The sequence below is a fragment of the Callithrix jacchus genome, chromosome 2, assembly GCF_049354715.1.
Source record: "Callithrix jacchus isolate 240 chromosome 2, calJac240_pri, whole genome shotgun sequence".
In the NCBI taxonomy this organism is placed as follows: domain Eukaryota; kingdom Metazoa; phylum Chordata; class Mammalia; order Primates; family Cebidae; genus Callithrix; species Callithrix jacchus.
The window spans coordinates 9228460-9253327 of record NC_133503.1 but is presented as its reverse complement, the minus strand read 5'-3'; the positions used below and the strand labels follow the sequence as shown (position 1 = coordinate 9253327).

Genomic DNA, 24868 nt, shown 5'->3' with positions numbered 1-24868 from the left:
AATTGGAAGCCAGATTTTATTTATAGCTGCCAGCACTACTGGACTCAGATGAAAACCAGCATTTATTAGGCACAACTGCATGCCACAGGCTTCACAGTCAGGGTTTTCCTGCTGAGGCAGGTCAGACACTTGAGATGCTGGTGGTATTGGTTGCAGGGACCCCCCCATTAAGGCCTCTGTGCTGTGGGGCTGCAGACCTCGACTCTGGGGCCATGAGCATAGCCAGCTGTCTGTATACCTGTACAGGGTGGCCCAGTTTAGAGATCCTTTTCCTCCAGCCATTGAATCCCCATACCCAAGTCCAGAGGTGCCGTGCAGCTGGGCTGCTTGTCCCCAGTTCTACAGGTGTGGAAAGTGGCCAGTCACAATGTCACTCCTGTAATCCCAGCACTTTGGGAGGCTGAGGTGGGCGGATCACCGGAGGTCAGGAGTTCAAGACCAGCCTTGCCAACATGGTGAAACCCCATCTCTACTTATAATACAAAAATGAGCCGGGTGTGGTGGCACGTACCTGTAATCTCAGCTATTCAGGAGGCTGAGGCAGGAGAATCTCTTGAACCCGGGAGGCGGAGGTTGCAGTGAGCCAAGATTGTGCCACTGTACTCCAGCCTGGGTGACAGAGTGAAGCTGCGTCTCAAAAAACAACAAAACAACACAAAAAAACAGATGTGGAAACTGGATCCCTGAGTGGCGAGGGTGGGACTGCAGCCCCAGTCTGTCCGATCCCTGCTTCTGCTGCGGTTCTTCTCACTTCCTCCTCATCGAGGACTTCAGAGGGACCAAGAGAGCCCAGCATGAGATTGTCCCTGGGGCTGGGGCTAAGGTGGGCTTACCCTAAGGACGGGGACCTTGGAGGGAGGAGCAGAGGACATCTGTCCTCCTCCAGCCCCCCATCACCAATCCCTGGAGGGTCATTCATTCATTCCCACTACAAAATCTAAGACCAACAACAGTGGAGGGACCATCTGTCCCTGGAGCTGCTGCTGGGGTCTCAGGCAGCTGGGAGCTCACATCCACCCTGGAAATGGGTACTAGACGTGTTTGGAGTCGGGGCGTCCTTCCGCTCACACACCCTGCTCTTCCCACAGTGCTCAGCGCTGTCCAAACTGAACGCCGAGGTGGCCTGTGTGGCTGTGCACGATGAGAGCGCCTTCGTGGTGGGCACGGAGAAGGGGAGAATGTTCCTGAATGCCCGGAAGGAGCTACAGTCAGACTTCCTCAGGTTCTGCCGTGAGTACCCCAGGGTGCCGGAGGACCCGGCCGCCACTCCCCCAGGGCAGACGCTCCAGCCCGTCTCTGGGTCCCCAACCCTGGCTAGCCAGGGTGGCAGCGTGTGGGAGATGAACTGGGCAAGTGGCGTTTTCTGAGATTTCCGACGTGGTGTTATAGAGGCAGCCGTGGGTTTTGATGGAATCATTCAGCAGCCCCCAAGCTGACAGACACTGGCCAGGTGAACCCCAGGCTGGGCCAGAGCCAGTCCCTTCCCTCTGCCTTTTCCAGATGGGGACACCAAGGCTCAAGGTTGCCCAGTTCTTCCTCTTAACTGTGTATCCCTGAACACAAGGACCAAATGCACTTCTTCCAACACGATTTTTTTTTTTTATGAGACAGATTCTCACTCTGTTGCCCAGGCTGGAGTGCAGTGATGCGATCTCGGCTCACTGCAACCTCTCCCTCCCCCGGTTCAAGCGATTCTCCTGCCTCAGCTTCGCGAATAGCTGGAACTACAGGTGCCCACCACCACACCTGGCTAATTTTTGTCTTTTTAGTAGAGACATGGTTTCACCATATTGGCCAGGCTGGTCTCAAACTCCTGACCTCAAGTGATCCACCCACCTCAGCCTCCCAAACTGCTGAGATTACAGGCGTGAGCCACCGCGCCCAGCCATGTTTCAGCAAGATTTGTCGAAAGCCTACTGTACGTGGTGTCCTTTCTGACGCTAACTCACTTCCCCTGACATCAACCCAAGGGGACAGATGCTGTCATTAAGTCATCTTAGGCCAGTGCAGTGGCTCATGTCTGTAGTCCTAGCACTTTGGGAGGCTGAACTGGGAGGATCACTTGAGCCCAGGAGTTGGAGGCCAGTCTGGGCAATATATCGAGACCACTGTCTCTACAAACAATTTAAAACCCAGGCTTGATGGTGCACACGTGTAGTCCCAGCTGCTTGGGAGGCTGAGGCAGGAGGATCACTTGAGCCTGGGAGTTCATGGCTGTAGTGAGCTACGATGCCACCACTGCACTCCAGCCTGGGTAACGGTGAGACCCCATCTCAAAAGAACCATGGTGTAGCATGAGGTTAAGAGAATGGGCTGCAGCTGGGCACAGTGTGGCTCACGCCTGTAATCCCAGCACTTTAGGAGGCCGAGGTGAGTGGATCATGAGGTCAGAAGTTCAAGACCAGCCAGGCCAATATGATAAAACCCCATCTCTACTAATGATACAAAAAAAAAAAAAAAAATTAACTGGGCATGAGGCACGTGCCTGTAGTCCCAGCTACATGGGAAGCTGAGGCAGGAGAATCGCTTGAACCTGGAAAGTGGAGGTTGCAGTGAGCCGGGATCACACCATTGCACTCCAGTCTGGGCGGCAGAGCGAGACTCTGTCTCAAACAAAAAGGGAACAGGCTGCCTGGGCCCACACCTGCTGTGCCTCAACCTGCTCATCTGTGAAAGGGGAGAATGAGTGGGTCTGAGGGTTAGACAAATTCGTACCTGGCAAGCACTCAGGGCTGTGTCTGGCGCCTGGTTCACACTCAGTACACACCAGCTGCTGTTGCTGTGATTACATCCCCATCACATCCCTAAGATCCGCTGTGTCGAGGAAGGGCATCCCCCAGCACTGGGCCTGTCATTACTGGGGCACAGCCATGCCCCCAGCCAGTCCCGCATCCCCACTCAGCCCCTCAGAGCCTAGACCCTCTCCCAGGCCAGGATGGGGGACTAGGGCTGCGTAGAGTGGTCGGCAGCGGGGCCTGTGGCCCCAGCCTCCCAGGGCGTGGGGCGGTGCACCTGACTTCTCCAGCCAGGCAGAGCCGCTATTTATAGCACCGGGAACTCGGCTGGTTTATTTCAAGCTCCGCAGATCCCAGAGGAGAACAGGCTCCAAGCTGGCAGGGGGGCCACTGGCCCCTCTTCTCATCTTCTTTCCAATGCCGCTTCTAGCACATTCCCCAAGGATCCACCAGTACTCTCAGGTCCCCACCCTGGCCCAGCCTAGCATGAACCTGCTGATTGCAACCCACAGCCTCCTTGGAGCAGGGGCAAGGGTGCCCATTGTCTCTCCCTCTGGCAGAGCAGAAAATGGGGACATAGGTTAGTCAAGAAGGTGTTTGTGTCAGAGCACAGAAAGGCGTGGATGGGGCCGGGCATGGTGGCTCACGCTTGTAATCCCAGCACTTTGGGAGGCCGAGGCGGGTGGATCACTTGAGGTCAGGAGTTTGAGATCAGCTTGGCCAATATGGTGAGACCCTGTGTCTACCAAAAATACAAAAATTAGCCAGGTGTGGTGGCACACACATGTAATCCTAGCCACTCAGGAGGCCGAGGCAGGAGAATCTCTTGAACCCTGGAGGTGGAGGTTGTAGTGAGCTGAGATCACACCACTGCACTCCAGCCTGGGCAACAGAGCAAGACTCCATCTCAAAAAAAAAAAAAAAAAAAAGGTGCAGATGGAACAAACATTCATCAAACCCCAGTTCTGAGCCAGGATAGCTGGTCTCTCCCGTGAGCATTCACAGACTGAGGCTCAGAGACAGAAGGGACTTAGCTAAGGTCACACAGCATGTTAGAGGTGACCAGAGGTGAGGCCCAGCCCTGGGCCAGGCACTGGGATCTCTGAGATGATCAGCCCTGGCCCTCAGTGGGGTGGTGGGAATCGGGCTTGCTCACTCATCAGTTCTTCGTTCATTCACTTGTGTATTGCATTGGGTGCCAGGCTCCACGGCTCAGCACAGGGCAGAGACATCCCAGCTCGAAGGCTGTGGGTGGTGAGATGAGTGCTCACTGTGGCCTGGCGTGCTCTGTCTCCCACAGGAGGGCCCCCGTGGAAGGATCCAGAGGCAGAGCACCCCAAGAAGGTGCAGCGGTGCGAGGGCGGCGGCCGGAGCCTTCCACGGTCCTCGCTGGAGCACGGCTCAGATGTGTACCTTCTGCGGAAGATGGTAGAGGAGGTGTTTGATGTTCTTTATAGTAAGATCCTTCCTCATTCCATTTGGGGGCCCCAGGGAGGGTGGGAGCCCGGGTCCCAACCAAGCAGAGGGGCCCCCTCCTGTCCCAGGATGGGCCCTGGGCAAAGCCGGACCCCAAGGCATGGGGGGTACTGGCCACCCCAGCCCTTCCTCATCTCTGCATTCCCAGGCACAGTATTCTGCTCCAGCCATTTCCTAGACCTCCACCCCCGTTGTCCCTGCCCTTGTTCAAGTCACTGCCACCTCTCACCTAGAAATAGACCCGGGCTTGCCACGGTCTCCCTGCCTCGAGGCCAGCTCCCCACACCTTCCCTGCAGCCAAGGGCGTCTTCTCAAAGCACAAGTCTGATCATGAATGAAGTTCTTCCCTCCACAACCTGGGGGGGGGGCTCCCAGTCACCCTGAGCATGGCACACGGGTCCACACACCCATCCTCATTCCCTCCCCACCTTCTTCTCCCACTAAACGACAGGGCCCTACTGACCTCCCTACAGAACCAGCCGTGGCATCTTTTGAGACTGCCTTTCCCCTCCTCTGTCTGGCGGACACCCGCATGACGCAGAGGCTCAGCTCCTGGAAGCCCCCTTGCAGTGGGGTACGCCCCCCACTCTTGGTACCCACAGTGCCCTGTCCCCTCACCAGCCCAGGAGCTCTCCAGGGTCAGGGGCTGAGTCTGCTCTTTCTAGCTGTCTCCAGCCTGCAGTTCAGGGCCCAGCAACAGCAGGTGCTCAGAGAGTGTTTGTTGAATGACTAAGCGAAGGCTGATTGCTCAGCCACGTCTCTCCTGCAGGGAGAGGAAAGGAGACCCAGCCTCCCTTGGGAAACATCAGGTTGCAGTGGGCCTTGGGGGGCCCAGTGGTGGCCTTCACACTCCCTAGGCAACCTTGGGCAGGTCCCTTTGGTCCTCAGGGTCCCACTTCATTCATTGCTGACTTGGCTTTACCCTTCTCCTACTGTAGCCTTTGGTTTTATGGAGCAAGGGTGTTGGAAGCAGGTGCTTGGTGCTGCAAAGAAAAATCAGCCCTGAGACAAAGGATCTTTCAACAACGCAATTTGTACTTCCTGGGCTGCGGGAAGGGTACCCTCACTAGCCATCTTGCCACGAGAGTACAATGAACAAAGGGAAACACACAAATTTATCCCTTACTCATCTGGGATCTCCTTACTGCTGTGTCTGACCTCCATTGGCTGGAGCCAGACCTCACAATCTAAACTAAAACCTGATTGGCTGATAACTGAAAACTTTTCTAAGCAGGTAAAAGCAATGGAGAGCTGGGACATGCCCGTGAGCACGTCCAGCACAGATATCTTGGTCAAAGTACAAGGATGTAGAATGTGCTACGTGCCTGTAAGCGTGGCGTGTCTCACAGCTACACAGGATAGGGCTTCACAAAGGTATTAGCACACTTATGTTTTTTTAACCAGAAAGGAAACTTTAAAAAGGAACTTTTCTACTTCCCACAAAGGGTCTGCAAGGAACCTTCTGCTGCTCTTCTGTCAGAAGGAGGGGTACACAGAGCCCCTGGGTGGTCACGCTGGCCTCCCTGCGATGGGACTTGCCATGCATGCCTGGCTGTGCCCCTGTCGACACGTTTGCCAGCTGCAAGGCTCATGCACAGTCACCTGCACCTCTGCCCACCTTGCCCTGGCCCCCCTTTTCTACTTCGGGCAGAACTCAAGGAGGCTGTGAGAGCATAGGCCTCTTTCTGGCTCAGGGTCGGAGCTGCAGCATGGGGGTGACAGCAGATATCCCAGTGCCTAGGCCCCTGGGCCATCCTCCAATCCTCAGTCCCCAGCCTGCTTCCCCTCCTCTGTGCCCCCCCAGCCCCATCTTTGTCCCTGTGCCTTCTCAGTCTGTCTCTTCCTCCTGTCTCCCGTCTTTCTCTGAATCCCACATTTCTGCTCCCTCTCCACTTCCTCTCCTTCTTGCTTTCTCTCCCCACTCTCAGTCTCTCTCTCTTCTACGTTACACCTTTTTTTTTTTTTTTTTTTTTGAGACGGATTCTCGCTCTGTCACCCAGGCTGGAGTGCAGTGGTGCGATCTGGGCTCACTGCAACCTCTGCCTCCCGGGTTCAAGTGATTCTCCTGCCTCAGCCTCCCGAACAGTTGGGACTACGGGTGCCCACCACCGTGCCCAGCTAATTTTTGTGTTTTTAGCAGAGACGGGGTTTCATCCTCTCGGCCAGGCTGGTCTTGAACTCCTGGCCTCAGGTGATCCGCCGCCTTGGCCTCTCGAAGTGCTGGGATTGCAGGTGTGAGCACTGCGCCGGCCCTCACAGCTTCTTCCTCGCAGCCCGGCTCATGCAAGTCACCCCTTCTCCATCTTTTCTGCCCTCTTTGCTCCCGCCAGGTTGTCCCCCTCTGCTTTGTCCTCTGGGCCCTTGCAGTCCCTGGTTTCCCCTCCAGCCAGGTGCCCAGAGTAGAGAGGGGCTTGGCCGGGGAGGGCAGCAGGGAATCCCTCAGTGGGGGATCCTCAGCCCCCCAGGTGCAGACAACGGGGCCTTGTCCTCAGCACCCACCTGCCCATCCCACCCCTAGCCTCTAGGCGGTTATTCTGCACTAAGTCTGCAGCTGTGAGGGATCCGTGGGAACCCCGCACCAAGGGGAGCCACTCAACATTGCCCCTGCTCTGGGGCACAGCAGCCCCAACCCCAGCCTGGCTGCTCTCTCATACCAGGCCTTTCTCCTGCACTCCCCCCTACAGGCGAGGCCCTGGGAAGGGCCAGTGTGGTGCCGCTGCCCTATGAGCGGCTGCTCAGGGAGCCGGGGCTGCTGGCCGTGCAGGGTCTGCCCGAGGGCCTGGCCTTCCGGAGGCCGGCCGAGTACGACCCCAAGGCCCTCATGGCCATCCTGGAACACAGCCACCGCATCCGCTTCAAGCTCAAGAGGTGAGTGAGGTAGCCAGCCTGAGGCTGGGGGCTGGAGGTCACTTAGCCAGAGGGGAAGGGACTTGAGAGGCCCGTAGGAGACCCTGGCTGTGAAAACTCCTAGTCTGATGGTGGAGGCGAAGTGAAAGCGAAGTCATAGAGCAGGATCTGAGCCTTGGAAGTCTTCCCAGGGAACTTTTGCACTGCAAACAGATTAGGAGAGACACGACTTGGGACCAAATAGCACCAAGATGGTTGAGTGCAGTGGCTCATGCCTGTAATTTCAGCCCTTTGGGAGGCTGAGGTGGAAGGATCACTTGAGGCCAGGAGTTTGAGACCAGCCTGGACAATGTAACAAGACCCTGTCTCTGCCAAAAAAAAAAGAAAAAAAATTACCCACATGTGGTGGTGCACACCTGCTGTCCCAGCTATTCAGGAGGCCAAGGCAAGAGGATTGCTTGAGCTCAGGAATTGGAGGATGCAGTGAGCTGTGATTGCATCACCGCACTCCAGCCTGGGCGACAGATCAAGGCCCTGTCTCTTTAAAAAAAAAAAAAAAAAAAAGGTGGGCGGGGGCGGGCACAGTGGCTCATGCCTGTAATCCCAGCACTTTGGGAGGCAGAGGTGGATGGATCACAAGGTCAGGAATTCGAGACCAGCCTGGCCAATATGGTAAAGCCCCATCTCTACTAAAAATACAAAAAAATTTAGCTGGGCATGGTGGCGTGCACCTGTTGTCTCAGCGGCCTGGGAGCCTGAGGCAGGAGAATCACTTGAACCTGGGGGGCAGAAGTTGCAGTGAGCCAAGATCACGCCACTGCCCTCCTGCCTGGGTGACAGAACAACACTCTGTCTCAAAAAAAAAGGTGGCGTTTTTAGGTGTCAGAAGTGGGGTCGGTGCTTGCTCAGGTTGTAAATCCAGGGTTAATTAGGGACCCACGGAAGATTAGGTTTTTGAGGCTGGTCTGAGGCAATTCCACTTCTCAGGACAGCCAGGAAAGCAGCCTGGGGGCTTCAAGGCTGAGTCCATTTCTGTGAGGCGCCCCAGGCAGTGTAGAGGCGGGGAAGGGGAGGGGTGCAGCAGGAGATAGGAGGCAGTCAGCTGCACCTGGAGGACCTGATCTGTGGACTGGAGCAGAGGTGCTGCGCCCAGGTCCTCCGGTGGCCTGGATCTGTGGCCCTGGACACCACCCCCACCTCTGAGCTGGCATCCCCACTTGTCAAGTGAAAGACTAGCTCCTGTCCTGCCCTCCTCCTGGAGCCACTGTGTTCTGCAAAGGGTGGGGATTCAGGGTTGCGCAGGAAGAGATGCGATGTGTGAAACAGATGTACAAAGCTGTCATGTGTCCTCTCCTTTACCCAGGCCACTTGAGGATGGCGGGCGGGACTCGAAGGCCCTGGTGGAGCTGAACGGTGTCTCCCTGATACCCAAGGGGTCACGGGACTGTGGCCTGCATGGCCAGGCCCCCAAGGTGCCACCCCAGGACCTTCCCCCCACTGCCACCTCCTCCTCCGTGGCCAGCTTCCTGTACAGCACAGCGCTCCCCAACCACGCCATCCGAGAGCTCAAGCAGGAACCGCCTTCCTACCCCCTTGTCCCCAGCGACTTGGGCCTGGGCCGGCCCGTGCCAGAGCCCAAGGCTGCCAGTGCCCAAGATTTCTCCGACTGTTGTGGTAACACTGCTACTGGGATCTCCAAGTATGGGGGTGGGACAGAGGTCACTTGTTCCAGGGACATCCTCCCAGGGCAGGTCAGGATGCCCGGGCCCTCCTAGGTTGGAAGGAGCCATGTCTGGGTGTGGGGATGGGGCTGGACAGATGGTGTCCTGGCTGCTCAGCCATCTGTGAATGATATCCTTGGCCTTGGACTAAGAGATGCCTGTGAGGACTCCCTGGGTCCCAGCCACTCAGGAGGCTGAGGCGGGAGGATCGCCTGAGCCCAGGAGTCTGAGGCTGCATGGAGCGATGATTGCACCTCTGCACTCCAGCCTGGGCGACAGAGCACAACTCTGCCTCCAAGAAAAAGAGCACCAGCAATATTTCCGGTGTCAAAAGTGGGAGATCCACATCACGTGCTGTAGAGGAAGTAGGCAGATTAGTCATCCCCATGCCTTCAATGAGGACCCAGTACGGTTCAGGCTGGGTACTCAGTAGGCTGGGACCTACTGAGTACCCAGCCTGATTAAGGGCACTGGGGAAAGGAGGTCCCGGGGCAAACAGGACAAAAGGAACAGCTGCAGGTGAGGAGCACCTGGACTCATCTCCTGGCTCCTCTGCTTAGTGGCTGGGTATCCTGGGCAGATCTCCACTCGCAGCCTCAGCTTCTTCCTCTACAAAAGGGGGGTGCTACCAGTACCTGCTTCCCACAACTGTTACCATGATTAAGTAACAGATCAGTGGCAGTAGCACCTCCTGAGAGGGTTAGAAATCCACATTCTCAGGCCCCACTGCAGTGTGGCTGAATCTGAAGCTTTGGGGATGGGACCCAGTCGTCTCTGCGCAACTCTGCCCAGTGTTCCAGTGTGCTCGAGTTTGAGAGTCGCTTTGTTAAAGCACTGGGTCTGGCCAGGCGTACCTGTAATTCCAGCTCTTTGGGAGGCTGAGGCGGAAGGATCGCTTGAGCCCAGGAGTTCAAGACCAGCCTGGGCAACATAGCAAGATCCTATCTCTACCAAAAATAAAAAAAAATAGCACTGGGTCTAATGCTTGGCCTGTAGTAGGTGCTTATAAGTTATATACACTATTATTATTATTAATAATTATTATTATTCTAAGGGGGGAAAAGCCCAGATATGTGAGCTGACCAGGGCTTCAAGCTTATACACGCAAAACAAGTGTTCTTACCTGGAAACGGTGCCTCCAACATCCCTTTCTTGATGATCTGGCTTTTGGCTGGCAGATTCTGGTGCAGAATATCTTAGGCTTCTGGTCAGGGACTTTGCCTTGAGTTTGCAATCACAGGAATCAGTTCTGGGGTCTCCCTGGCAGATGAGGCTGTTACCCCAGAGCCAGGGCCTGTGTGCTGGGGCCAGCTCTGGGGAACCCTCTTGGGGCCCACCTGGAACCTGTTTCCTTCTCTGCCTTGTCCAGGACAGAAGCCCCCGGGGCCTGGCGGGCCTCTCATCCAGAACGTCCATGCCTCCAAGCGCATTCTCTTCTCCATCGTCCATGACAAGTCAGGTAGGACAGCGCCCTCGCAGCACCCCGGCCTGACTGGGATTCCGGGGTTGGAGGCAGTGCTCACTGAAAGGGAAATGCGTCTCCTGGGTGTTTGTGACAGAAAGGAGGAACAGCTGTGCTGAAGCAGCTGTGAGTAAGGCGGGGTGTCACAGTTATCTATTACCGTGTGATAAACTACCCCGGATTAGGCACGGTGGCTCATGCCTATAATCCCAGCACTTTGGGAGGCTGAGGCAGGAGAGTTGCTTGAGGCCAGGAGTTTGAGACCAGCCTGGGCAATATAGTGAAACACTGTCTCTGCAAAAAATAAGAAAAATTAGATGAACGTGGTGGTGCCTACCCATAGTCCCAGCTACTTGGGAGGCTGTGGCAGGAGGATCACTTGAGCCCAGGAATTGGAGGCTGCAGTGAGCTGTGATTATACCACTGCACTCCAGCCTGGGCAACAGTAAGACCCTATTTCTAAAAAAAGTTATAACAAAAAATAAATAACCCCCAAATGGAGCTTAAAACAACAAGTGTTTATTACCTCACAGTTTCTGGGGGTTGGGAATTCAGGACCGGCCAAGCTGGGCAGTGCTGGGTCAGGGTCTCTCATGAGGTTGCAGTCAAGATGTCAGCTGGGGCTGCCGTCATCCAAGAGCTCAGCTGGAGCTGGAGGAGACGCTTCTGAGCTCATTCACGCAGCTGTTGGCAGGAGGCCTCAGTTCCCACCACGTGGGCCAGCCTTGACGGGGCTGCTTGAGTATCCTCACAACATGGCCTCTGGTTCGCCCCAGAGTTCTTGATCCAGAAGAGGGGAAAAAGGAAGCCACATGGCTTTTATGACCCATCCTCAGAAATTACTGTCACTTCTGCCATATTCTATCTGTTAGAAGCCAGAAACATGATCCAGCCTGCCCTCAGTGGAAGAGGAGTTAAACTCCACCTTTTAAAGGAAGCGATACATATACCAAAAAAAAAAAAAAATGTGGACGGATTTTTAAAGTATCGCACAGAAGGCCTGAGCATAGGAAAGTGTGGGATTGAGTTATACCAAGAAAGAATGTGGCAGGACTTACCAGCAGTTTTGCTTTCTGAGGCTCTCAGTCTCACCTCCAGGCAGAGGATCTGTAAGAAAACCCCGTCCTAGGCCACGTGTGGCTCACACCTGTAATCCCAGTGCTTTGGGAGGTGGAAGTGGGAGGATGACTTGAGGCTGGAAGTTCTAGACCGGCCTAGGCAACCTTGTGAGGCTCCATCTCTATAAAATTTTAAGAAACAAAGAAAACCCAGTCTCCTGGGATCAGAATGGAGACCCTCCCCCCTCCCCCCTCCCCCTTTACCCCCTTACCCCCTCCCCACTGCCACTGCCCCAAACAAGGTCCAGCCTTGGCGGGAAGGGGACCGGAATATCTAGATGGAACAGCAGCGTGACGGGCCTGTGGGTCAGGGGCACAAGCTGGGATAGAATCTCACTGGGTTATCGCAAGCAAGATACTCAGCTTCTTTGAGCCTCAGTTTTCCTATCTGCAAAATGGGAATAATTCTGTTTAAAACTTGTCATATTAACTTGTCAATTAATAGTATAATATATATATATATTATCCTATTTAATTCCTTATATATATATATTAAGTACTTATCACAGATAAGCACTTAACAAATTAAATTTGTTACTCTTATTGATTATACATGAATCAACAATCACTTATTATTCAATCAAGACAGAGGTTTTGAGAGGCCAGCAGAGCTGAGTGAGACCTCAGATGTAGGGGGCACAAGGATTAGATTCCCAAGAGCAAGACTCAGCCCTTAGCCAGATGTGGGGGCGGGCACCGGTACTCCCAGCTACTCAGGAGGCTGAAGTGGGAGGATTGTTTGAGTCCAAGAGTTGGAGGCTGCCGTGAGCTATGATCACACCACTGCACTCCAGTCTGAGCAACAGAGTGAGACCCTGTCTGTAAAAAAAGAAAAGAAAAGAAAAAAAAACAGCTGGAGTGGTGGCTCATACCTGTCATTGCAGCTGCTTGGGAGGCCGAGGCGGGAGGATTACCTGAGCCTAGAAGTTTGGGGCTATAATAAGCTATGATTACACCACTACCCTCCAGCCTGGGCAACACGTGAGACCCCATCTCTAATTTTTTTTTAATTTAAATTAAAAAATAAAATACTCAACCTCAGGCTGGGCACAGTGGCTCACGCCTGTAATCCCAGCACTTTGGGAGGCCGAGGCAGGTGGATCACCTGAGGTCAGGAGTTCAAGACCAGCCTGGCCAACATGGTGAAACCCTGTCTCTACTAAAAATACAAAAAATTAGCTGGGCGTGGTGGCACACACCTGTAATCCCAGCTACTTGGGAGGCTGAGGCAGGAGAATTGCTTGAACCCGGGAGGCGGAGGTTGCACCACTACACTCCAGCCTGGAGCCTGGCAACAGAGCAAGACTCTGTCACAAAAGAATAAATAAATAAATAAATTAGCCAGATATGGTGGCATGCACCTGTAATCCCAACTACTCGGGAGACTGAGGCAGGAGAAGTACTCAAACCTGGGAGACGGAGGTTGTAATGAGCTGCGATTGGGCCACTGCACTTCAGCCTGGGTGACAGAGTGAGACACCATCTCAAAAAAAAAAAAAACAGGGTGCAGGGGCCAAGCTCGGTGGCTCACGCCTATAATCCCAGCTCTTTGGGAGGCCAAGTCGGGCAGATCACAAGGTCAGTAGTTCGAGACCATCCTGGCCAACATGGTGAAACCCTGTCTCTACTAAAGTATAAAATGTTAGCTGGACGGGGTGGTGCGTGCCTATAGTTCCAGCTACTTGGGAGGCTGAGACTGGGGAATCGCTTGAACCCAGGAGGCAGAGATTGTAGTGAGCCGAGATCACGCCGGTACACTTCAGCCTGGGCGACAGACCAAGACTCCTCAAAAAAAAAAAAAAAAGACTTAACCTCTTTTTCTGCTGAGAGGACTGCTCTTCCAGCCTCCCGTATGTCTGGGGTAGGATGGGCTCGGGATGGACAGGCTGAGCCAGCACTGACGCCACACCCGTGGGAGAGGCCAGAGGCAAATGTCAGAGCAGGAGGAGAGGGCAGATGGGGGCAGACCATCAGAGCACCCTGCCTTCATGTATGCTCTGTGGGAGAGGGTGGACGGGCTGGGGGCTGGGGCTGGCCTCAGGCGCTCTGGAGGTAAAAGCCCGGGGGTCGCCGCCGGTGGAGGGCGTGCGACTGTCCCTGGAGGCCCTGCTCACTTGTGCCTCCTGTGTTTTGATAGAGAAGTGGGACGCCTTCATAAAGGAAACCGAAGACATCAACACGCTCCGGGAGTGTGTGCAGATCCTGTTTAACAGCAGATATGGTGAGTGGGCGGCGCGGCCCGCCGTGTGGCCCCAGCAGCCGTGTTGAGCATCTCATTACGTGGCAATCACTCGTGTTCCCCAACACGGCAGCGGGAGCCATATGCTGGCTCCCGCGCGCCGGCAACGCTAATGTCATCCTGCTCAGGCTCCTCCTGTCTGGGTAGGGGGTGGTTGTGTCAATATTTCCCTTCCAGATTCTTCAGCGGGCGGAACTGATGGCAAAGCCCCAGACCTGGGCTCGGCGGTTGGGAGCGGGGCAGGTTGGGGGCAGAGATTGCCTGTCTGGGGGCCGGGCACGGTGACTCATGCCTGTCATCCCAGCGTTTTGGGAGGCCATGGTGGGAGGACCACCTGAGGCCAGGAGTTCAAGACCAGCCTGGGCAACATGGTGAGACCACCCATCTCTACAAAAAAAAATTTAAAAATTAGGCCACATGCGGTGACTCATGCCTGTAATCCCAGCACTTTGGGAGGCGGAGGCAGGCAAATCACCTGAGATCAGGAGTTTGAGACCAGCCTGGCCAACATGGCGGAACTCTGTCTCTACTGAAAATACAAAACTTACCTGGGTGTGGTAATACACACCTGTAATCCCAGCTATTCTGTAATCCCAGCTATTCGAGAGGCTGAGGCACAAGATTTCCTGGAACCCAGGAGGTGCAGGTTGCAGTGAGCCAAGATCATGCCACTGCACTCCAGCCTGGACAACAAGAGCAGAACACCATCTAAAAAAATAAAAAATAAAAATTAACTGTACACCTGTGGTCCTAGCTACCTGGAGGTTGAGGCGGGAGGAATGCTTAAACCCAGAAGGTTGAGGCTGCGGTGAGCTATGATCACACCACTGCACTCCAGCCTGGGCGGCAGCACGAGATCTCTACAAAAAAACACACAAAACAGGTCACCCATCAGGGGAGCCACTCACAGGGCCCAGAAAATTCTCTGTTGGCTTCACGTGCAAGTCCTGTGCAACAGCACGCCATTGCCTGCCTCCCTGGCTTTACCCGTGCTGTGCTCTCTGCCTGGCACACTGTTTTCATGTTTTAGGGACAAATTCCTAATTGTTCTTTGAGACTTGTCTTGGTAGTCACCCTCTAGGAAGCCTTTCGTTGCCCAGCCTGGGCTGGGTCGGCCTGGGTACCCTGATGGTTCCCTCTCTGTGACACATTGGGAACTTTTTTTTTTTTTTTTGAGACCGAGTCTTGCTCTGTGCCCAGGTTGGAGGGCAGTAGTCTCGGCTCACTGTAACCTCCACCTCCCAGGTTCAAGCAATTCTCCTGCCTGAGCCTCCTGAGTAGCTGGGACTACAGGCATGCACCACCACACTCAGCTAATTTTTGTATTTTTAGTAGAGACGGGGTTTCACTTTGTTGGACAGGCTGGTCTCGAACTCCTGACCTCGTGATCTGCCCACCTCAGCCTCCCAAAGTGCTGGGATGACAGGCATGAGCCACTACGCCCGGTGACACATTGGGAACTTGAAGCCCCCTTGTCTGCCGCTGTCTCCCTGAGGGCCAGAACTGCACCTGACCCCTCTCTTTGTCCCTAGCACCCAAGACAGTCAGGGTCAGAGCAGATGGCAGCCCACCTCACTGTGGAAAGAAAATGTAAGTGGTAGGTGCTGTGGCTCATGCCTGTCATCCCAGCACTTTGGGAGACCAAGGCGAGTGAGTCACTTGAGCTCAGGAGTTCAAGACCAGCCTGGCCAACATGGCGAAACTCTTGTCTCTACAGAAATTCAGAAATTAACTGGGCATGGTGTGGTGGTGGGCCCCTGTAATCCCAGCTGCTCGGGAGGCTGAGGCAGGAGAATCACTTGAACCCTGGAGGCGGAGGTTGCAGTGAACCAAGATCATGCTACTGCACTCCAGCCTGGGCAACAGAGCGAGACTTTCTCTCAAAAAAAAAAAAAAAAAGAGGATAATTCCTGGGAAGATACGGTCTCAACAGGCTGGGAAGTCAGAAGTCAGTGAGGTCTTCATGGAGGAGGTGCCCTGTGATTCATACCACAGCTGGGGCACCTCTGCATGTGGGATGGACTTTCCACATTGGGATAGGGCTGAGCGAGACTCCGGAGGCCTTAGCGAGGAGCCTGGGGTAGCCCGCTGCCTTTGATGTGGTCACCCTGGCCCGGCCATGCCTTCTCACTCCTCAGTACCGCAAAGGGCTGTCTGCACCTGCCCCTGAGTCTCTCCCCACCCTGGGCAGGTGTGAGCCAGGTGGGGACGGGAGCCAGGGAGGAGCCGGCTCTGCCTGCCTTGGGAGGGTTCCACCCAGGCCGGTGGCATGTCCCATGCTCTGGACTTTCCAGAATGCCAAGCCTTTTCTAAATGTTAGTTCCTCGGTCATATCCAAGGAGTACTGGGTATGGAGTGGTGAAGACATTGTTCCCCATAAGCCAGAGTGCTCTCTGGGGAGCCGTGCGGGGGAGAAGGCAGCTACCCAGGAGTACTGGGGTCCCCATGGGTGGTGGGGACGGGATTTGGCAGCCCAAGGCATCCCACCAAACGTGGGTAAGGAACTCCTGGTCCCAGCTCTACCAGCCACCAAATCTGGGTGAATTGGGCCAGCGATGGTGCAGGCGGTGTAGAGAGGGAAGAAACAGGCTGGGCGTGGTGGCTCACGCCTGTAATCCAAGCACTTTGGAGGCCAAGGCGGGCGGATCACCTGAGGTTGGGAGTTCAAGACCAGTTGACCAACATGGTGAAACCCTGTCTTAAAAAAATAAAAATTTAAAAAAAAAAGAGGGAAGAAACGGAAAAGTAAGAATTGGGGGCCGGGCTTGGTGGCTCATGCCTGTAATTCCAGCACTTGGAGGCTGAGGTGGGTGGATCACGAGGTCAGGCATTCAAGACCAGCCTGACCAACATGGTGAAACGCTGTTTCTACTAAAAATACCAAAAATTAGTCAGGTGTGGTGGTGTGCCTGTAATCCCAGCTACTCAGGAGGCTGAGGCAGGAGAATCGCTTGAACCTGGGAGGCAGAGGTTGCCGTGAGCTGAGATTGCACCACTGCACTCCAGCCTGGCAACAATGTGAGACTCCGTTTCAAAAATAGTAATAATAAGAAGAAGAACTGGGGGAAATGTTGGGCTTCAGGAAGCCTTGAGGACATGTCCTCTGGGAAGATGCTAGGACCAGGTGAGGGACCAAGGATGGTGCAAGGTGGCTCTGCATGAAGCCAGCCCCTACCCAACAGCAGGGTTGGGGAGTTGGCTCTCTGTCCACTGAATCTCCCCGTTGCTGGAAAAACAGGCCCCAATAAACCAGATGAACCGGACAGAGATGAAATTGCTGCAACTCAAAGCATTGCTCAAGGGCTGGGGCTGGGGCTGGGGCTGCTGCTGGTGTGGGAGGTGGGGGCTTGAGGGGAGAGATGCTTTCCCAGCTGTTGAGATTTCGAGGGTTTAATCTGACAATGAGCTAAGTGTGCCTTCTCAGTGGGATCTGGATGCCAAAACCACCAACGCAGACCGGGGCCGCTGCATCAACAGGAAAACAATGTCAAAGGCACCTAAGGGAGGGCCCAGGCAGGGCTGGAGGTAGGTCCAGCTCTGGGCGGGCACTTGTAGGAACACAGACAAAGCATGTGAAGCAGGGCTAGGACTAGGACAGGGAGCAGCCAGGAGACGTGGGAGCCAGCGGGGAGGACAGCGTGTCAAGGCCCCATCCAAGGTCACAGGAGGAGGCAAGAGTGAAGTGGATGGTCAGGCCAGCCTTGGGGGGATGGGTGACCCGTGAAAGTACTTGCTTAAGGCCAGGAGCACTGGCTCATGCCTGTAATCTCAGCACTTTGAGGCTGAGACAGGAGGATCACTTGAGCCCAGGAGTTCAGCATCAGCCCGGGCAACATAGCAAGACCCCATCACTCCAAAAAATAAAAAATAAATAGCTGGGCATAGTAACCCATGCCTGTAGTCCTAGCTACTCAAGAGGCTGAGGCGGGAGGATCACTTTAGCCAGAAGTCGAGGCTGCAGTGAGCTATGATTGCACCACTGCGCTTCAACCTGGGCAATAGAGCAAGACCCTGTCTCTGAAAAAGAAAGTAAGTACCAGCTCGTGTTAGGAACATATTAGGTGCTTAAAAAGTATTTGGTGTTGGGCTGGACGCAGTGGCTTACGCCTGTAATCCCAACACTTTGGTAGGCCAAGGCCGATGGATCATCTGAGGTCAGTAGTTCAAGACCAGCCTGGCCAACATAGTGAAACTTGGTCTCTACTAAAAACATGAAAAATTAGCTGGGCGTGGTGGCCCACACCTGTAATCCCAGCTATCTGGGAGGCTGAGGCAGGGAGAATCACTTGAACCTGGTCGGCAGAGATCGCAGTGAGCCAAGATTGTGCCACTGCACGCCAGCCTGGGCAACAGAGCGAGACTCCCATCAGATTTTTAAAAAAAAAGCATTTGGTAAATGAATGAATGAAAAGGTGGAACTGGGGTGGAAGTGAATGACTGAAATGGCGTAAGTCTGGAAAAACAGAGCAAGTAACCAGGTCGTGAGCCTGGACTCTGTCTGCGTGGCTGTTGACACAGCTGTCAGCTTCTGGGCCGTGTCTTGTTTATGGAGCTGGTGAATGGAGGGCGTGCTGAGCTCCTCCCTGCAAGAAGGGACACACCTGTGCTCACCTGTGCAACCAGTCACCTGCCAAGAGCCAGCCTCAAGCGTGGGCACCTCCTTTAGCCATTTGTATACTGACTATGCAGAAAGCCCTTAGTGTGTGCCCAGCCCCATTGAGGTCACAGTGGCAAGGCAGGAAACAAAATCCCTACTCTATTTTACACAGTCTCATTCTGTTGCCCAGGCTAGAGTGTAGTGGTGCAATCACAGCTCACTGCATCTTTGAACTCCTGGGCTCAAGTGATCCTCCTGCCTCAGCCTGCCAAGTAGCTGAGATTACAGGCATGCTCCACCATGCCCGGCTCATTTTTTTCTATTTTTATAGAGGTGGCTGCTTATTGTGTTGCCCAGGCTGGTCTTGAACTCCTGGGCTCAAGCATTCCCCAACCACCGTGGCCTCCCAAAGTGCTGGGAATACAGGCATAAGCCATCACGCCTGGCCAAAACCCCTGTTCTTATGCAGCTTCCTTTCCAGATAGTGAACATGTGTAGAGATGACTGTGGATGTAATGTCAGGTGATGAGCAATGGATGACAGACACAGCAGGGGAGAGAATGAGGGATAGAGGGGGCAGCATTAGGCTGCCAAGGTGCTATTTGAGCAAACACCTGAAAGGAGGGAGGGAGGGAGGGAGGGAAGGGAAGGGAAGGGAAGTGAAGGAAGGAAGGAAGGAAGGAAGGAAGGAAGGAAGGAAGGAAGGAAGGAAGGAAGGAAGGAAGGAAAGATGGGTGGATAGATGGATAGAACAATGGATAGATGGATAGGATGGATAGATGGATGGATGGATTGATAGATGGACGGCCAGATGAATGAATGGATGGATGGATTGATAGATGGATGGCCAGATGAATGGATGGATGGATGGATGGATGGATGGGCAGATGGATGGATGGTTGGATGGATGGATGGACGGACGGATGGATGGGTGGGTGGGTGGAAGTATGGATGGAAGGATGGGTGAGTGGGTGGATGGATGGATGGATAGATAGATGGAAGGGCAGATGGATAGATGGATGGGCAGATGGATGAATGGATGGATGGATAGATAGATAGGCAGATGAATGGATGGATGGATGGATGGATGGATGGACAGGTGGATGGATGGATGGGTGGAAGGATGGATAGAAGGATGTGTGAGTGGGTGGATGGATGGGCAGATGGATGAATAGATGGATAGATGGATGGATGGATATATGGGCAGATGGATGAATGGATGGATGGATGGAAGGATGGGTGGGTGGGTGGGTGGATTGATGGATGGATGGATGGACAGATGGGTAGGTGGATGGATGATGGATAGATAGATGGGCAGATGGATGGACTGACAGATAGATGGATTGATGGATGATCAGATGAATGGACAGATGGATGTTTATGGATTTCTGGGGAAAAGATCTGGGAAGACAGAAGAACAAGTGTAAAGGCCTTGAACTGAGTGTATGCTCCTGGTGAGGGTGGGGGAAGCACCAAGGGAGTGGCAGGGGTTGAGGGGGGCACACAGAGTCATGAAAGGGGGCAGATGATGTCAGAGGTGATGAAGTCACATAGGTAGGACTTTGGCTGTCACCAAATGAGATGGAAGCCACTGGACATTCTTTATTTTATTTTTTTAGAAACAGGGCACTCTGCTGCCCAGTCTGGGGTGCAGTGGCATGATCTTGGCTCACTGCAGCTTTGAACTTCTAGGCTTAAGTGATTCTCCTCCCTCAGCCTCCAGAGTAGCAGGGACTACTGGCGCGCACCCCCACGCCTAACTTTTTAGTTTTTACTTTTTGCAGAGATGGGATCTTGCTGTGTTGTCCAGGCTAGTCTCGAACTCCTGGGCTCAAGCCATCTGCCCACCTCAGCTTCCCAGAGTGCTGGAATTACAGGCATACACCACCGCATCCAGCCCAGCCAATTTCTTAACATAAAAGTGACATGGGGTGGGCATGGTGGCTCACACTTATAATCCCAGCACTTTAGGAGGCCAAGGCAAGTGGATCACAAGGTCAGGAGATTGAAACCATCCTGGCTAACATGGTGAAACCCTGTCTCTACTAAAAATACAAAAAATTAGCCAGGCATGGTGGTGGGCGCCTGTAGTCCCAGCTACTTGGGAGGCAGAGGCAGGAGAATCGCTGGAACCTGGGAGGTGGAGGTCGCAGTGAGCTGAGATCACACCACTGCACTCCAGCCTGGGCAGCAGAGGGAGACTCTGTCTCAAAAAAAGAAAAAAAGTGACATGATTTGACATTTCTGCAGGATCCCTATGGTCACTACATGGCCAGAGTGGAGTAGGGATGGTGGGAGTCATGGTGACCGCAGCCCCGGGTCCTGCGCACCCTGCAGCCTGTCTCACACTCAGCCTTGCCGTTGGGTTATCTTTCCAGCGGAAGCCCTGGGCCTGGACCACATGGTCCCCGTGCCCTACCGGAAGATCGCCTGCGACCCGGAGGCTGTGGAGATCGTGGGGATCCCCGACAAGATCCCCTTCAAGCGCCCCTGTACTTATGGAGTCCCCAAGCTGAAGCGGATTCTGGAGGAGCGGCACAGCATCCACTTCATCATTAAGAGGTTCGGGTGGGGCTAGGCACGGTGACTCACGCCTGTAATCCCAGCACTTTGGGAGGCCAGGGCGGGTGGATCGCTTGAGGCCAGGAGTTCGAGACCAGCCCGGCCAACATGGCAAAACCCCGTCTGTACTAATGATACAAAAATCAGCCACGTGTGGTGGTGCGTGCCTGTAACCCAGCTACTTGGGATGCTGAGGCAGGAGAATCTCTTGAACCCGGCAGGCAGAGGCTGCAATGAGCTAAGATCACGCCACTGCACTCCAGCCTGGGTGACAGAGGGAGACTCCATCTCAAAAATAAAACAGAGGCCAGGTGCGATGGCTCATGCCTGTAATCCCAGCACTTTGGGAGGCCGAGGCGGGCAGATCACTAGGTCAGGAGTTCGAGACCAGCCTGGCCAATATGGTGAAACCCCATCTCTACTAAAAATACCCCCCCCCCAAAAAAAAAAGAGATAAAGCGTGTGGACGTAGGGGCCTGACCTTCCACTCTGGGCTTGGCTTGGGCTCGGGGTTTGGGGACATCTGGGCTGAGCAGGGACCTGGGGAGGCAATGATGGAGCAGGGGCAGAATGAACGGGTTCTCTAACTTAACAGATAATCGGACAGGCCTGGGAGAGGATTCTATTATAGCTCCTTAGTGTGGCTGTGCGGCCTCTTCCTTCTGGGTCTTTTGAGGATTGACTGGAAAATGCAGGCACGGTGTCTGGTCTGATCAGGCACTTGGTAATTTATTTTTTGAGTAGAGATGGTATCTTGCTATGTGGCCCAGGCCTACATAGCCTGAGTGGCAGAGCAAGGCCCTGTTTCTTAAAGAATAAAAAAATAAGGAAAAGGGACATTGATGCCTCCCACCCAGGGGGTTCATAACATTAACTGAAAAAGTGGAGAAGCACACCTGACACATGGCACGTGTTTAATAAGCATGAGGTTCTTTCCTTGACCTCATTTCCCTCATGAATTAAAGCATCATCACGTGCATCGGTGTACTTAAAGACATTTCCTAGCTGGGTGTGTTTGGGTGAGTTACTTAACCACTCTGTGCCTCACTTACATAAAACAGGCCTGAAACCAGCCCGGGAAACATGGTGAGACCCCATCTCTGCAAAAAAAATTTAAAAAGTTAACCAGGCGTGGTGGCAGGTGCCTGTGGTCCCAGCTACTTGGAGGCTGAGATAGGAGGATCACTTGAGCACCAGAGTTTGAGGCTGCAGTGAGCTAAGATTGCACCACTGCACTCCAGCCTGGGTGACAGAGTGACACCCCGTCTCAAAAAATAAAAAATAGGCTAGATGAGGTGGCCTGGATTACGCCTGTAATCCCAGAACTTTGGAAGGTCGAGGTGAGTGGATTACCTGAGGTCAGGAGATCGAAACCAGCCTGGCCAAAATGGTGAAACTCCGTCTCTACTAAAAATACAAAAATTGGCCTGGCATGGTGGTGCATGCCCCCATTCCCAGCTACTTGGGAGGGTGAGGCAGGAGGATCACCTGAGCCTAGGGAGGTCAAGAATGCAGTGAGCCGTGATCATGCCACTGCACTCCAGCCTGGGTGACAGAGAGAGAACCATGTCACAAAAAAAAAAAGTCCAGTATCTAGACCGTGTGTAGTGGCTCACGCCTATAATTCCAGCACTTTGGGATGCCAAGGCAGGGAGATCCCTTGAAGCCAGGAGTTCTAGACCAGCCTGGGCAACGAAGCAAGACCCTATCTTCACAAAAATATTAAAAAGAATGAGGCCAGGCGCACGCAGTGGCTCACACCTGTAATCCCTGCACTTTGGGAGGCAGAGGTGGGCGGATTACTTGAAGTCGGGAGTTTGAGACCAGCCTGGTCAACATGGTGAAACCCCGTCTCACCTAAAAATACAAAAATTAGCTGGGCGTGCTGGTGGGCACCTATAATCCCAGCTACTTGGGAGGCTGAGGCAGGAGAATCGCCTGAACCCAGGAGGCAGAGGTTGCAGTGAGCCGAGATCGCGCCACTGCACTCCAGCCTGGGCGACAGAGTGAGACTGTCTCAACAATAAAAACAGATGGTTTGGGAGGTGCTGAGAGTTCGGACATGCCCTCTCCTGCCTGCCTGTGTCTCAGGTGCCCAGGTCTGTGGCTGTGCCCGTGTCGCTCAGTGACTTCCACTGAAGGGGACCTGGAGGCAGCTCCCCGAGCCCCGGGAGAGCACTCTAGCCTACATCATTCTCATGCCCGTCTCCTCTCTCTCCCCAGGATGTTTGATGAGCGAATTTTCACAGGTACGTGGGGACCATCTAGCCCATTCTGAAGTTTCCATCTGATTCCCCAACAGAACCTGAGCTGCCACCATCCTGGACTTGGTCCTCCTGAGCCCCTCCCCTCAGGGAGGGAGGGCGGCTGGGCTGTGGCTTCTGTGTCCTGGGACAGAAATGGGTCCCAGGCTGCTAGGTGCTCACAGACTGTCAGGACAGCCCCTCCCAGCTTCAAGTGCCCTAGACAGAGAGTACTAAAGCTGGATACCAGCCTGTGCCAGCTTAGTGAACCTGAACCTGTGCCAGGCTCTCTTCGAAGCTGCCAGCATATTTTATTTTAATAGAATTCCAACAATCCTATGAAGGTAGATCCATTTCTATCCTCACGTGCAGATAGAGGAATGGAAGGTGGCAGGTGGGCACGGTCCCTGGCTGCAGGCCCAGCCATGCGACTCCAGAGCCCATGCAGTGGCCCACAGGCCAGCACACCTGTCCCAGGAGGAAGATGCGGGCTCTGGCCGGGTGCAATGGCTCACACCTGTAATCCCAGCACTTTGGGAGGCTGAGACAGATGGATCACAAGGTCAGGAGTTCCAGACCATCCTGGCCAACATGGTGAAACTGCGTCTCTACTAAAACACAAAAGATTAGCTGGGCATGGTGTGGGCACCTGTAATCCCAGCTACTTGGGAAGCTGAGGCAGGAGAATCGCTTGAACCCAGGAGACAGAGGTTGCGGTGAGCTGAGATCACACCACTGCACTCCAGCCTGGCAACAGAGCAATACTCTGTCTCAAAAAAAAAAAGGAAGGTGCAGGCTCTTCTCGGGGCAGCAAACATTGCATATCTTTTTGTATCTGGCACCCCAGTTCTGGTCCTGCCTCCCACTGGCTATGTGACTTTGGGAAAGGTCTTCTGGGCTTCAGTTTCCACATCTGTGAAATGGGGATGATAAGAGCACCTTCCAGCCGGGTGCACTGGCTCATGCCTGTAATCCCGGCACTTTGGGAGGCCAAGGTGGGTGGATCACCTGAGGTCGGGAGTTCGAGACCAACCTGACCAACATGGAGAAACCCCCATCTCTACTAAAAATACAAAAATTGGCCGGGCGTGGTGGCGGACACCTGTAATCCAAGCTACTTGGGAGGCTGAGGCAGGAGAATCACTTGAGCCCGGGAGGCAGAGGTTGCGGTGAGCCAAGATCGCACCATCGCACTCCAGCCTGGGCGACAAAGGGAAACTCCATCTCAAAAAAACAAAACAAAACGAAGAGCACCTTCCTCTGGGCTCCTGGCACAATGAAATATTGAAATGAGGTCCTGGTCCTATGATGCAGCCTTGGGGACACCCCGGGAGTGAAATGAGGGCCTGGTCCTGTGATGCAGCCTTGGGGACACCCCGGGCCCTTTCCGAGGGCTCAACCCTGTAGCGTGCTGGAGGGCGGGCGAAGCATCTCCGGTTGCTGCCTCCCCTTCCTCCTGCCTTTACTCTCAAATCTCTGGCCCCCTCTGGCACTAGGGCTGCCATTCCTCCTTTTGGGGGCAGCATCTCTCCCCAGGACCCGTTCCTGGCTGTTGGCTGGACGTGGAGCTCACAAGGAAGGGCAGAGGCGAGGCCCTACCCCTGGGATTCCCCCAGGAGCTTCACCCAGCAGTCCTGCAGCAAGAGGCCAGAGGGCCTTCACCCTGACCTCCCTGACTCCCCACAGGGAACAAGTTTACCAAAGACACCACGAAGCTGGAGCCAGCCAGCCCGCCGGAGGACACCTCTGCAGAGGTCTCTAGGGCCAGCATCCTTGACATGGCCGGGAATGCTCGGTGAGGCCCCGACCCTGGAGGCCCGCAGCCAGCCCTGCTCTGGGCTGAGGGAGTAGTACCTGCAAGGGGGGAC

At 54.3% G+C, this 24868-nt stretch overlaps 1 protein-coding gene across 15 annotated transcripts in view; it reads left to right on the top strand.

Annotated features, from left to right (window-relative positions):
- Positions 1–24868, top strand: part of GTF2IRD1 (GTF2I repeat domain containing 1) — a 139152-nt gene that overhangs the window by 54700 nt on the left and 59584 nt on the right. For all 15 annotated transcript variants that reach the window (XM_078354525.1, XM_078354518.1, XM_078354535.1 and 12 more), the window contains 9 exons: positions 1089–1230; positions 4036–4191; positions 6896–7079; positions 8422–8732; positions 10149–10238; positions 13497–13580; positions 20574–20757; positions 22981–23006; positions 24687–24795. In XM_078354525.1, coding sequence (XP_078210651.1) covers positions 1089–1230; positions 4036–4191; positions 6896–7079; positions 8422–8732; positions 10149–10238; positions 13497–13580; positions 20574–20757; positions 22981–23006; positions 24687–24795 — 1286 coding nt within the window. The remainder of the gene's footprint in view (positions 1–1088; positions 1231–4035; positions 4192–6895; positions 7080–8421; positions 8733–10148; positions 10239–13496; positions 13581–20573; positions 20758–22980; positions 23007–24686; positions 24796–24868) is intronic.